Consider the following 15142-nt stretch of genomic DNA (forward strand, 5'->3'; position numbering starts at 1 on the left):
GTTTACTTGTATTTGTGTACAGGCTAGTCTTGCCTGGTCCGATATGACAGTGATGTTGATATATTCCAGACATGCAGAAGCAGCCAATGGGACTGTCTATGTATAATATCTCTATGGTTTTTTTTTTTTTACACATTGTTACTCTTACATAGTAGGACTGCCTTCTCACATGTTTTCTTTATATACTAGCAGTCCTTTTAGTGGCTGTTTTAACTCAGCGATCTGCCATGTTCAAGGATTTTCTTCAAAGCATGTCTTTCAAAGCATATAGGGTTTGTGACAGAGCATAACTAGCATAGCTGAGTTGCATGGCTGTTATATTTTACACCTATAAACTTTGCATTGTGGGATTATTAGCAGGAGGTAACAGACATGGCATAGGCCCTACTTTTTTGTTGCGTGAAGGGACAAAAACTACAAATTGATTCAATGTGTATACTCAAAATTGTATCAGAAAGACACGTCAAAATGATGGAGCGTAATATAGTGGACAATTGTAATTGTAAAATTACCAATGTGCTTGTGGGAATGATACATTCAATAAGTTCAAATCAATCAAACAATCCTGATAAGAGACTAGCTGTGCCATCGCTGTGTAAGGGCAGTTTAAATTGCATGGTGATTTTTTTAATATTCATTGATTATGTAATAATTTACTGTATAACATTGCTTACTTTAGAGTCAGTGTTCTAGGAATCAGACTTAAACACGAATACAGACAGCTGGTGCTAACAGGTCCGACTGAATGCTGAGTGAATACTGATACCGCGTGTAACCTGCAGTGCACCATGGGAAGGATCCAGTCATCACATTCTCACCATTAGGACAATCTCTGTTTTCATCTTGAAAGACCCCCTCCATTCCTCTCATAGGGGCAAAATGAAAAATAACTATATTATAATCCAATCCCCCCCCCCCCNNAAACCCCCCCCCCCCTACTGTATTTATTGCAGCACTGTTAGATCACAGTGGACTCTAATATAGTCACCCGCTGTTTGAGTACCATAGGTCTAATGGAAGAGGCGTCAGATAATACTTCCACTGAATTTAAATTAGGCATTTTCAACAATATGTTCATATACAATCAAAACTGAGGTCTGAATTATTGAGAAAATATCAGAACTGGGCATTTAATTATCACTGAGGGGAACAACAGGTGTAATAATAAGTGATGAGACTGTGCAGACTCAGAGCTTTCTCATGCTCTCTTTACAGCCTTGTGTCTGGTAACAAGTAAAGACTGGTAAAATGTCAAATAAGAAAAACTGAATTCAATCAAGCTGCAAAATGAAGTAAAGTGACAAATTCCATAATCAACAAAATAAGCTGCTGTCCAAAAACCTAAGCAGATTAGTAAGGCCATGTGTGCGTCTGCTTGGGGCGAGAGAGAGAGAGAGCTCCAGTTTTCTTCCCATTCAAAATGTTCCACCTCTGTCTCTTCCCCTTGTTCATTTATTGGGAAACACACAGCTGATGGAGAAACACACTCTGCCTCTGGTGTGACAGCAGAGCGCACACTCACACTGAGGATACAGGGACCTTATTTTTCCTCACTTTAATCTACGGATAATTAGTGCTTTTTTTCTTCTTTCTTTAATACACCTGCTGCAGCATGAGCGCTGAATGCAGCAGCTACTACAGCGCTGACAGAGTGTTTGTGGACGGATTCTCCTGCCCCAGACCGGGAAACGCTGCCACTGCTGTGTACTGCTGCGGATTTAATGATGTGAAGTATTGCTGTGATGATCCCAACAGTTTTTTCCCGTATGAATACGGATACATGTGGTGGCTGAGGTAAGCGCAATTTCCATGTAGCACAAAGTGTTTGTTTGGGGTTTTTCTTATTGATAATAACCCCCCCCCTCATTATTTCATTGTTTATTTTGTCACTTATTTGAAATTCCGAATTAACAAACTAATCGCTGTGGTGCGAGGTGGTGGCAAGAGGTGCGTTTGGGTGATGTTAGGGGGTTGCAGAAATATATGCTGATTTAACCGCAAGCAATCAGATATATCAATATTTACTTGGAAAAGCCCCCAAATAAACATATCTTAACTCAAAAACATTCCATTGTTGTGGCACAAAACATTAAATAGATATATTTAAAGGTGCATTATAAATCAATGAATTGTTTTATTTCCAAATCTCCAGACATTTTCCGAAATACATGTTAAATGTAATAATTGTTTCAGCCTTTCACTTGGTCTAAAATGTGGCCCTAACAGAACATTAATTTATAGGTATTAATTTCCGTTATTTGTAAAAGGAATCAAAATTAGTATGTTAATTTGACAGTATTTGACACCAAGCTGGGGTAGCAGCTGAGTGGCAAGGCATTTTTTGGCCACCCCATGCCACCCCTATAGAACCGCCCCTGTCCCTGTGTGGCAAACATTCTTTGTTTAGATTTTTAACTATGTGGAAATATAGCACCTGCTTTGAACCTTGACTCACTTCTGCTGCTGGAGTCCTTTGTACTTAATACTTTAAGCCAGTGAGAAAGGTACAATTACACCATACACAATACGATTTATTTCATTTGTGGATGAAAAACAATTTTTAATTACTATTGTATTCATGTTTAAATGCTGTACCATTATGGGGAATATTCTATTTCATTAGTTTGATGCAATATCTCTCCTCATACCCTTTACTGCATTATTTATTTTTCAATCTTCCCTCTTTCAATATACTCTTTTCCACCTCTCCTCTCCTTTCAGTATCGGCGCTCTGGTTGGTCTGTCCATTGCTGCAGTGGTCCTCCTTGCCTTCCTCATCACTGTATGTGTCCTCTGCTACCTCTTCATTGCCACCAAACCCAGTCGTCTTGACAACGGCCTACCCCTCAGAGCACCAGGTAAGTGCATGTGGGCTCTCTGTGATAGACTATGATAATAGGAATTAGTTTCTTTCTGGAAGCTTTGAATTCAGAGAAAATTACTACAATTAGTAACATTTCTGGTTTTAAATTACCCACTTCTTTGCAATTCTCTATGTGCTTCTCAGCAGGAGATCCCAGTGTGGGATCCAGTCAAGTGAGAGCGACCTGTGCCACTGGTCCGCAGGGGTTCAGAAAACACTTCATGAGCAGGAAGCTGGACTGTGATAACCAGCCGCCAGACCCTGAGGTGCTGTTCCAGAGATGCTTCACAGCTAACGTCACCGGCGTGAAAGTGGAAAGTCCCTCATAGTTCTCGGTGATACTTTAAAAATGGGACCAGCTGTCCAAAGGGCAAGAGAACTGGTGAATCTAAAGGCAGACTTAGCTGCCAGGTGGATGCTATGACAGTAGCTGACATATTTGTGTGTGTGTGTGTGCAGGGGAGTTGTGGTGGTTGAGCGCAGTAAAAATTGTGTAATACTAACACCCAGAGAAAAAAAAGAAGCACTCTGAGGGCTGTATACCAAACTTAGCAAGCATGCACAATGAAGGCTCTAAAGCCTTAATGAATTTCTTCAAGCACAAAATTTCTCTCCTCCTCATGACTGCATAAGAAAGTATCTCACCACCAGGCAGCAGTAATTGAAAGTGTATGCATCATGTTGGAAGATAATGTTCATAATTGGTATCAAGAAAGCCAAAGACTCATTAACATTTGTTGAATCATTAAGGGATATGCTAGGGCAATTACTGAATGGGGAGAGGCTGGAGTGGTTATCCAGGATGTACAGTTTTATGTACGTCTAGGAAAGATGCTGAAGATGTGGTCCGGACTGTAAAGTCTGTAGCCACATCTGCTACATTTTACTCAGGGACTGAAGGAGGATCTACAGCGTGATGAGACTCTCCTCACCAGAAAAATGAGAGCGCTGGTTATTCGTTCAAATGCTTAAAATGATGTTTACGTTTTCATGACAAGACACTTCTAGTAATAATAAAAGTATTAAGGTTGGGCATGTATGATTTTGACACCAGAGGATGAGATCTGTCTCCTATCAAACGTCAAAGCTGATTTCTTTTAATTAAGACCATGATTAACTAGCCTATTTCTTAAAGTTTTTTGTTGTTGTTGTTGTTGCCATTTTTGCCTTTAAGTAATAGCAGACAGACAAAATGAAATGACCGTTTACAGCAAATGGTGAAACAAATTTTAGATTTGTTCTGTGATGGAGCTCTCAAAGAGTCTGAGTAGCAACAAGGATTCTGGTGAGACAACTAATCTCTCCTTAACAAACACATGCATGAACATTAAATCCTAATAAATGGTACAATACCAAAATCTTAAGCATAAGGAGGGTGATGCAGGGACCTGTGTCAGCAGATAACAGTGATGGGTACCATGTTATAATGGCCCGCTGTACAGCTGCATGAATATGATTGGATGGTACTAGTCAGCTGATAGATGCACAGCTGTGAATAATCCAGTGATTGTGAAGCATGAATGAAACAGCTGATACCAATCAGTCCTCTGCCTGAACTAATACTATGCATCATTTTACTTAAACTAACCAAGACGGCTGAGTTCGGACTGACTTTAACTCTGCATACAAATGAAATCAAACCCAGCCCCCTCATTCATTAGAATGAGCCTAATGAGTTGATGCAGAGGAAGTGCCAAAGCAGGGATCCTCCTGGTAGATGACTTTGTAACTAGAACACCATATTTTTATTGTTTACTTCATGTTTGTGGTGAAAAATGCAATTGCCGTCATGATCGTTTCTGAGTTGTAAAATCCTGTCTCAAGAGTATTATAAATCCCTGTACAGTGTTTGGGCGTTTGATAAAACTTCAAATTCACACATCTGCTACTCAAACTAGAATTCCTCATTTGTATTTCATAGCTTACCTTAAGCAACAAGCCCCCACCACTGCAGCATCTTGCATTGATTTAACATTGACATTATATATGGTGGTCAGAGCTTGTGGGTCTGTGAAGTGAGGCCAAAGCGGAAATGTCTTAAACAACTTGCATTCTTTCAGTGTGATTCCAAATTAACTTAAAGGAAAGCTTTATAAACACATTCACGTGTCTTTATATGTCCTTTTAATATGAGGCTTAGATAAGTGATCTTCAAAAGTTGTAGTCAACAAAATTCCGTCTTTGTGAATGGGAGGCGAATATTTGCCAATGTTTATTATGTGTGAATGTGACCTAAAGGAGAATTGGGCATTTATAAGACACTTAATTTGTCTCAGGCTTATGAAGCTTCATATTAATTACTGTTGACCGGAGAATGCAAGAACAAAGACTGCGCAAAAAAAGCAATTATGACACGAACCAGTGTACATACTGTAAGTTGTTTGTTACAGACCTAAAAAATGTGAAACTATCCTAACTTCTTATTTAGTCAAATGTACAGTACATTTGGATCACTATTTCACATCAATACACATTGCATAGTAAATGGCAGCATGACACTGTATAATGCAATGTCACTAAATGTTACACCAGCTGTTTGGCGTCTGTCTGAAGAGTTCTGATTGCTTTACATTGTTACTTAAGAGATCACAAAACTGCATTTCTTTGGACCCACTAACATACTATGGTTGGTATGTAGTCAGCTCCTTCTCAAAACTCTCAAGTGTCCTTGTTTTTAGCAATGGAGAATTGTTTTATGCAAAGTGTCATGTCTTGTATTCATGAGAAAGTTTTGCTTATAATTGTTTCTGTATGTGGAAAGTGACCTCAGTGTTTTAAACCTCAGTGTTTTGTTTCCGTCTGTTATATTCTCCGTTAAAATATATATTATTATAAGTTACTTTATAAAATGTTACGCAAATGTTTGGAGGAGTTTCTATTGTACTCACGCATTATGTTCATAAATTCTATTTCTAATTTGTAAATGTCAACGCCAGGCTGTGTGTGTGTAATCTGCTGCAGCATACATCAAAGAATAACAGAGGAAAACAAGACTGGGAGTTCAGTTTACTTTCTTATGTCTCCACATTTGATGGCAATGTTTTTCAAATGCACAGCAGGAATGTACATAGTGGTATATCCACACAGTTCTTGAAAGAGCATCAATAAAATCTGAATCAAAAGACAACCTGATTATTATGCAGTGATTCCACTGGTAGTCTAAACTGGCCAGATGTCATGTAGAAGAACAAACATAGCTCATATAATTTACATTGTGAACTCTAACAGGATATTGATGCACATACACTCAGATATGTGTTATCTACAAAGGAATATCAATGTGGAAACTGCTAAAAGTAAGATAATTATGACTTAAAGATTGATTATTACTCTTTCAATTGCAGCCATTATAGCAGTGTGTGGTACTGGCACTATTCTGAAAGGAATTCATCTCCTCATCGATTTATCTTAAAGTTTCTTGGCACAAACTTACGAGCAACTCCACTGCCAGTGCCAAGCTGACATTTGTTGTGTTTGTAGTAAACACATCCAGCTTCAAACTCTGATGATGAAGGCTTTTCCTATTTTTTCCCTTTGGTTTAAAGCCACTTTGTCAGCTGAAGAATTTGAGAGAAAAAGATGAGATGGGTCGGTGAGACTTAAAGTCAGACAGTTTGCTAAAGCTTTGGGTTCTTAATCTCTCTCTGGAATGAGGCAGAGCCTTGGAAAGCCAGCAAGAGCATTTCGGAAAATGTATGTGGTAAAAAAGACTGAGTGAAAAGGATGACAGTGACAACCAAATTGCTTTGATCATTGTAATAAGCATCAGACAATCATTTTCATGGCCTTATCTTCTTGTGTGAAAATAAAGGATTTAATACATGCATAATATAAATAACCCAATGCCTCCTCCCTCAATGAAGAGTTTTAGCACACTGCACTGGTTTATAAGCACCAAAGACATTTTTCTCCGCTTCAGGTCTACATAATGAGAAATGCTATAATGGATTCAAATTGGCTGGATCCTCTTTCTCAGTCTAACTGCACACTTATCTGCACACAGAGTGAGAAGTTTATTCCTGGAATAGTGAACAACTTGACTTGCAAAACCTCCATTAGCATCTATTTAGCTTCAAACTATGCAGAGACTTCTGTATATTAATAAGCCATGTGAATGTATTGGAGGGTTGATGAGAAGTAACTGTTAATTCAGAAAAGGCCAAGTGCAAAATGTGCACAATATGATGGCTGTATTCAACAGACCACTCAATCTGTTTGTTATTGGATTGAATGCCATATGAGCTTGTGTCAGTATGAGTCAGAATTGCCCATAATGACACAAATTGTATTTTGATTGCTTCCACTTTAGAACTGAAGGTCATCACTATTATTATGAATGAAAGGCTTTAAATAGATTCAAATACAATAGCCAAAACAATCTTAGAAACATATCGTAGTAGGTGGCATATTACAGATAGTGGACTGTGGTGAATAGATCAGTCATTCACAATTACCCATTTCAATAAGTCATTCAATCCCTGTCGCCACTGATGACTGATTAGCCTTATTTCAAAATATTTTCACCTTTCATGAAAGTATTTCAAATAAAACTCTAATATAATACAATGTAATAGGATCAAATGCATTCGACTGTGTATATGTGTCAAGAAAGATACGAGATGGATTGACTTAAACTTGACCGGAAAGTAACTATAAGTGAACTCAAGTACAACCTTCTATTATGTTTCCATATATGTAGAATTCCAGTTTAAATATGCACATTGGTGGCTACTGATTAAGACAGTATTCCATAAATATATTAAGCTTTTAAATTAGATTACTCTATTTTAAATTCTTTATGCTTTGCTTTAGTTGGCAGTGGTGAAACGAACTGTACCAACCCAGTAATATATTTTGAGATGAGTAATTATTGTACAATCACTAAATGAAAGTGTATGCTGGTTGGAGCTGATTAAAAAGAAAAAAGTTCCACAAAGAGAAAATTCTCGTTCATTCAAGATAAAAGGACTTCATGCCTAAGCTGATGCAAAGGAAGAAACAGTGCTAATTTAAGAGATTACTGTGTGCTTTAAGTACGTCCTTTTGAAGTCACTGCTTTCTCACACAAAAATGTCTTTTGGTTTGTGGCTCAGTGGCATCATCTTTTTAAAAATGATTTATTTTAAGACAGCAGAAAAGTAAATTAAGTAAACTGCAGCAAAAGCTGTTTTTCTGAGTTTTGTGTTCAAAGTAAATTTCCCAGTTATCCCTCGCAAAGCAGTGTCAGAAAAAAAAGACACTTGATGCTCTTCTGAAGTAGTTATTTTCACTGGGATTTGTTCTTGTCACACTTTTATTCACTACTGTGGCTCACTGTTCACTTCTATATAATAATCAGGAGGAGAGAACACAAATGTCTTTTGTCAAGTGGCATGTTTTTTTTGTACAAGATTAATACAGAAGCTGAGAACAGATGTGTTTGCCTCTTTAATGCCATTTTTAGATTTCACAATTCACAGGTTAATTATTTCGCTATCTTGAGAAACCAAAATAACGAGAAACCCCGTAATATATAATGTTTATCAGAGTTAAGAAGTGCCATGCCAACATGCAGGCATGGCGTATTATAAATATTAGTTCAACATCATGGACAGTGCATTGAGGAATGCCATGCAGAATGCCAGTTCATATTAATTTTCACATTGACCAACCAGAAAAAAGTGCATGAAAACCATCAGGACATTGCAAGGAGCTCCTTTAATAATTAATTGATCTCTGTGGAATGCATTTGTTTCACACACATGTGATAACAGTGCCACCGTCTGGCCTCAGAACACAGATGCAACAATTGTGATAATTTAGCCTCAGGCTTTCTTTGATTCATTATTGACCTCTATTTTGGAAGAGTAAATTGTGGAAAAAACATTGTTGCCTTGTTTTATAACCCATAACAAAAATACTGAATGTATATAAAAACGTGTTTGAAATAACTCTGAATTGAATACGGAGTGAAAAGGGAATTAGGAGAAGAAATGGGTGGTTGACCTAATAAAGTTACTTATTAACATCTCTGTCTTAGGGCATGATGCAGGAAGGGTGACATTATGTTCTGCAACCTTTGCCCAGCAAGACTTCCACAAGGAGCTGAAGAGGAAGACAAAAACAGCAGTTAAAAGTAAAGTCTAAGAGACAAACACCTGCTCTGTCAGTTATTTTGTACAGGTAAGTCATTTTAGATTTCAGTGTTTGTGTGTTTGTGTTGTTGTTGTAGTGCCTTATATGTACCAATATGTGTTCTTTGGGAATGTAGGTTACACAGTATTCGGTCTGCTGTAGTCATATGACCAGTGTTTGACTGAGACACTGCTACTGTGCTGGCCTGCATTCATTTTACCATTATCGCCTGTATCTACTGTTGCCTCAGATTACACATAGCCAAAATATACTGTATGGAAACACTGTGTCTACTGTCTGGATTGGGGATTATTATCCATAACATAAGTATGTTCATGCTGTTCAAAGTTAATTAGTAAGCATTTCAGGACTATTATCATGAACATTGCTCAAGACCTGGCAGGTCAACTCCCTAATATCATGTGACGGCTTCTGTGTGCATTTTTGTTCAGGTCAAATTGTTTATTAATAAATCATCATGTTTATTGGCTGGTTGAAGGCACCTGTTAGCTCATGGATTACACATTCATTAGATTTTTTATTTTTATTTGGAATGAACGATATCATTAGCTGATGATGATAAAAGCCTTTTATATTCTGCTCTGGAGGAGGTGTATTGCTGATATTGCATGGTTTTGATTCCCCAAAACAAAGGGTTACAATCATTGTGCATGTAAATAAAGTCTAATCATATCTTTGAAACCAAATGTGTGTAAAGATTAATCAATCAAATTCTATGAAAAAATAGAAAGGGTTAGGACAATTAAGAGGAATTTGGTCGATCAACTCTAAACATGCTTTAAGAATTCATATATATAATTATAATTTCATTTATGATCATATAATTCCTCTTATATTCAAGCGTCGGTTTTAAAGATTATTGATAGTTACAAGACACTAGTTTGTTGGCTATGAAATGTGAAAAATGTCATGAGTCATACATTAATGGATTGATTCCCATTTTCTTATAACAACACCTATATGAACATAAAGTTACTGGTAGCTGGAGTTGTTCCTTCTCTCTAAACTGGCTGCAAAAAAACCAACAACTTCTCATTTCTAAATATAATATGTGAGATGCAATAACAAAATCACATTCTTTGTGTAAACATAAAAAAACATCTTTATAAAGTTTAGCTAAAGCTTTGAGTTAGTCAAATTGTGTCTTCCAAAGGTATGGTCTAATTCCCCTCCTTGCATTTCCCTGCATAGTGTTTCCTCAGGATGGTAAAAAGGGAACCATTTTCAAAACCTAAGTATTTAAAATGCTGTGCCTCTCCCAAAACCCGCTCATGATCCTCAGCAGATGTAATCAGTTGATGATTTGCCTTCTTTAGGTTTCTTCCCTCAGGACACAGAGATGGGCCGGTGGAGCTGCAGCGTCTTCGTGGTGTTTTTGTTCTGTGGAGCTTTTATTAAAGAAGCACATCCAGCTACTATATCTGATGTTGGGGGACACAAAGGTGCTCAGAGAAACCTTCTGATGGAAGAAGATCACTTAAACAGTAACAGTACTGACATTCGAAGTGAGTAACACAGGACTCACTCTGTTGGGTATTTTACCATCATCCCTAACTATTTATGACCAGGTGTGTTTGAGGGACTTTGAACTTTATAACACTTCATTTACAGGAAACTGAATGCACTGGTGTGAACCTCACTGTATTTAAAGTTATTTTATTTTTTTCCTGCTCACTTCCTAGGGGCAGCAGACCCAGACGAGGGCTCAAAGTCTGTGACGTGGACCTATCTGGCTGCAGGACTGGGCACAGTCCTCACCATCTCACTCATCATTGTGATGGCTGTCAAGTTTCGCCTCTTCCATCGCTTCTTGGCCAGCTACAGACACTCCCTGCTCCAGGAGGCCGACGGGGTCAGCCAGTACGGCCAGGAGGAGGCGTCCTTCCCTAACAGCGTGATGGGTAGAATGGGAGTGGCTGGAGGGACTCCAAGAGGACTGGATGAAGATGATGATGGCTTCATTGAGGATAACTATATCCAGGCCAGTGAGAAAGACAGGGCAGAGAGAGAAAGAGAGGAGGATGGCGAGGAGGGGATAGAAGACAGCGACGATGATCTTCAGTTCACTATAGGGTGATTAGATAAAGGGAGACTTCATCGGAAACTGTCAGTTTACATCTCAGATTAAATGACACTATGGAGAAGATGTTGATTCTAAACCTTTCTGGCTTGTAACCCTTTAAAATGAATCATACTGCCTACCTGCAACCTCTTCACACACCATCACACCATGTCTATTAGGGGTTCCAACAGAGAGTGAGTTCCCCTCAAAAAGTCTCATATTGTTTCATTTAAACAATTGCTATAGACCAGAAAGGACAAAACTCTAAATATCACACAAAAAAGATTTTATTTGTTTGTCAGAATTGTGTTGAATTGAATAGTTTTTTCTTGTTCCATTTAATCATTTCGGGGCTTCCTGTTAGCCCTTGGAGGGGGCGTGACCCTTAGCTTGAAACCGTTGAAAGTGCACAGTAGATAAACGTATGATAAATGTAAAAAATTAATGAGGCACAGTTTTATATCCAAACCTGGACTAACATTTAGGATGATCTACTGGCATAAATGTAATATAATCTTCATAGTTGTGTTTTCATTGGTGTATAATCAACTACATATAGGAATCGATGAGTTTTCGTTACCTTAGAATGAGCCATTTTTATCTACAGCCGGACAAACCAAACATTGAAACAGTATGTACACTTCACTTCCTAAATCCTGCACACTTTTTGCACAAATTATTTGAGTGCAGTATAACAGTTGTGAGCACATTGTCATGGTTTGGGATTTTCTTTGTTGGTTTCCTGTTTTATTTTGTAATGTTCCTTCTCTTGTGTCTTTTTTTGCTTCACTTCCTGTCTTTGTCTGTTTTCCCTCCAGTTTTGATTGTTTGCCCTGCCTTGATTATTATCACCTGTGTCTTGTCATCCCTCCCCTCACCTGTGTATTGAGTCTTTGTGTTTTGTTGGTTCTGTGTCAGTACCCCATGGATACTCTGCTCTTGCTGTTTTCCCTATCTGTTCTTGGTTGTTTTTCCTCATAGCTTTTTCTAGAATTATATCAGTTCCCTGTGTGCCTACCTGTTATTGCACCAGCCTGTAAGTTTTCTTCAATAAATCACTGAAGTTATTCTGCTGCCTGGCCTATCTTGCGTTTGGCTCCAACCCTGATATTTTTCTAGTTGTAACCAACATCCCATCATATACTTAGGCTGGGTGCACGATGTCAGATTCATTGAAGGAAAAAGTGTTATCTGCACCTTGCTGATGTCATGTTTGCCTACAGTATATATACTTTGCACTTTTCCCAAAGGAGATCCAGTAAGTTGAAATGTTGCCAGACAGATTATCATACAATATAATAAAAGGAATGTGTTGTGTCTGTATATATCCATCTATAAGTTGTTGCTAATGAAAAATGTTGATGGCATCATTTGAGTAAGTAAAGTATTTACATTCAAGTTATGCTGGTTGGTTGATTTATAATTTGGCTGTGAATCAACAACAAAGAATGAATGAAACAACTTGACACTTCATTGTCTTTATGTAGTCTGAATGTAAAGAAAGTTACAGGTTTCATCTTAGAAGTGCCCAGTGTGTGCGAAAGGCAGGAACTTGAGTGTGTTCATGTAAGATAGCAAAAGACATTTTAAAGCATTTGTACGTATAGTCTGAAATAATTTTTATTAGAAATGTACTTCAAATATCATATCCATTCTTTCATTTACATTGCTAACCTTCTAATATGAGTCAGTGAAAACAAATCTTATGAATACAGAAAAAATGCAACAGAGTAATGTTTTGATTTGATATGACTTACAGTACTGAGTCTGTAACAAATACTCAGTTGTATGAAAATGGTGCATCCAGCTAGTAAAAAATGCAGAAGGATTACTGATCCATCAGCTGTTTTGTTACAACCTTTCTCTCAGTGATTTCACCCATTTAGTCCATTCAGATCAGGCTGGTCCTGCTGGAGGATGTCTCTCTCCTGGCCTGGCTCGTCTGTCCTCCTGACACACTGAACACCCTGACAGCTCGGCTGCCCAACCTCCTCACTCTGCTCATTCTCATCATCATCATCCTCCTCTGCTCCCTTCTTCTTTTAAGGTAGATTAGCACACTGTAGCCCACCACAGCTAGAGCCATGCCTGTCCCAGCAGCCATCAGCACCATACTAGACACCAACATTTCCCTGCTGTCATGACCTTGGTTGCCAATTGTGGCTACGCAGAGAAGCACTGTCCCACAGAGCATCACTGCCAGCCCCACAGCTAAGATCAGCGCTGGGTCAGCCCTCCCGCCGCTCTTCAGCTGGTCGATCCGACGTCGGCTGTGCACACAGTTCATGTCCTGTATGGCAGAGCTGAGAAGCTGCTTGAGCAAAACAGCCAGGGCTAATAAGCAGAGGGTCGTACCCACCCCAAGGCGCCACTCGCCAGACAGGCTGGTGGTGGTGGAGGAGAGGAGGCCCACGCCACCCAGCCCCAGCCCCACTATGAGGGCCACTGAGGCACAGTAACACAAAAGGGAATGGCGTGGCTCTCTGAACCACCAAAGCTCCACTTGATCTTCCAGGACGCGTCGCTGCATCAGGGTCGGGTCCAGGTAGAGATCTGAAGGGTGATTGATGGTGTGGCGGGGCTGGTAGAACGTCTGCATCTCGGGTGTGGCAGTGGTCAACCACCTTGTAAGATTGTGCTGTATTTCAAGTCAATGATCAAAATACAACCGTATAAAAGTGTTCAGCAACATGATTTTAACAGTAACTCTTCTATTTACAACAACCACTATGGTAACCGTATTGAAAATCCTGGGCTTCAGCTAAACTTCTTCCCATCACACAACCTTAGTCAAAGCATTACAATGGTTAGTTTGGAAGATCAGTTACTTGGTCTTGTCCGTGTTTCCGTTTCGAATAAATGATGTTCCACGTAAAAATAATCTAGTTTCCAGGAGAATCTTCCAACAGTTAAGTTGTAAATTTCATTTGCTCAAGCTGCTTTCAACTCTTCTCAGTATCCTGACTTCACGCTGGAGGCAGAAAAACTGCAAGGACCAATCTGTAGAGACGCAGGCACTTCCACTGTGTAATACTCACTGCAAGTAGAGAAATCATGGTGATGTTGACATCCTGGCTGGGGGCTGTATACGTAGCCCGTCCACATGTTTGTCACGATCACCACAGAGACTGTACTAGTGTCACAGATTGATAATCTTTGCCCTCTTCACATTCTCTACCCCAGTGCCAGGCAGACCAGAGGACCCCCCTCCTCCTCCGCTCATCACAGGGGAACACCATCTTGTCTGGTTAAGTGGGGAAAAAGACGGGTCACAATGGCGGTGTTGGATCATGGTTTGGACAGAGATTGGCGACATTGTCCACCAAGCCCGCACACAGACAATGGGCTGACCGGTGAACACAATGACTGTGCTGCAGGAGGCGGGCGGTGGTGTGTGTGAGCCGTGGAGGGGTGTTGCATTGCTGTTGTGGAGGGCTGAGTGATGTCAGCGTGTACTGATAATGGTGTTTCTGTGATCCTAAGGATAGCGTCATTCACACACTATTCTGAGATTCTTAGATAGCCCACAGTGAGTGGGACACTTGAGCCTGCTGATCTGTCTTTTCCAGTAATACACTTGCATAGCTGAAAATATGTACTCAAAACATTTTGCTTTGAATTTTAAGGATTATACTTGGACATTCTGGGAAATACACTTTTTTTGCTTTGAGATTTAGATGAGAAGATTGATACCACTTTGTATCTGCCTATTAAATATAACATGACTTATCTTATTAGTTTAATTCATATAGAAACATGTAAAAATGAGATGTCGTTTTATAAGTGGCTATGTGCCTGAATATTTCTCCGCCCCCACCATAAACTCTGCCCAGGCAGCCAAGAGATAACTGAGAGATGTATTAATTAGTGAGCTTTAGATGTGCTTTTTAGCTTTGGGCACAGCAATGCTATCCATTTCTCCCCATTTCCTCTTTTTGCTAAGCTAATCACTTTGCGGCTGTAACTTCATGTTTAACAGACAGATTTTGTGAGTGTAATCTAACTCTTGCAAAAGAAAAAATAAGTGTAACAAAAATGTCATTAGTTTATTTTACATTATCTGCAGTATAACTGTTATATTT

The 15142-nt window shown here is 39.1% G+C and overlaps 3 protein-coding genes across 3 annotated transcripts; 2 read left to right on the forward strand and 1 right to left on the reverse strand.

The window, feature by feature from the left end:
• The first annotated feature begins 1612 nt into the window (after positions 1-1612).
• LOC118335155 (protein shisa-like-2A) lies at positions 1613-3192 on the forward strand. The gene is made up of 3 exons (XM_035671363.1): positions 1613-1794; positions 2722-2858; positions 3008-3192. Exons 1-3 carry the CDS (start codon positions 1613-1615, stop codon positions 3190-3192), a joined length of 504 nt encoding a protein of 167 aa, XP_035527256.1.
• A 5732-nt stretch (positions 3193-8924) lies between these two features.
• LOC118334303 (leucine-rich repeat-containing protein 19-like) lies at positions 8925-12514 on the forward strand. The gene is made up of 3 exons (XM_035670151.1): positions 8925-9025; positions 10315-10503; positions 10681-12514. The coding sequence occupies exons 2-3, from the start codon at positions 10338-10340 to the stop codon at positions 11073-11075; spliced, it is 561 nt and encodes a 186-aa protein (XP_035526044.1). The 5' UTR covers positions 8925-9025; positions 10315-10337; the 3' UTR covers positions 11076-12514.
• A 437-nt stretch (positions 12515-12951) lies between these two features.
• Positions 12952-14376, reverse strand: tmem125b (transmembrane protein 125b). Its single transcript, XM_035670476.1, has 2 exons — positions 14239-14376; positions 12952-13698 (listed from the first exon to the last, which is right to left on the reverse strand). Exons 1-2 carry the CDS (start codon positions 14374-14376, stop codon positions 12952-12954), a joined length of 885 nt encoding a protein of 294 aa, XP_035526369.1.
• Positions 14377-15142: the final 766 nt, after the last annotated feature.

Source organism: Morone saxatilis, unplaced genomic scaffold, assembly GCF_004916995.1.
Source record: "Morone saxatilis isolate NCDOM2014 unplaced genomic scaffold, NCSU_SB_2.0 Contig23, whole genome shotgun sequence".
Lineage (NCBI taxonomy): Eukaryota > Metazoa > Chordata > Actinopteri > Moronidae > Morone > Morone saxatilis.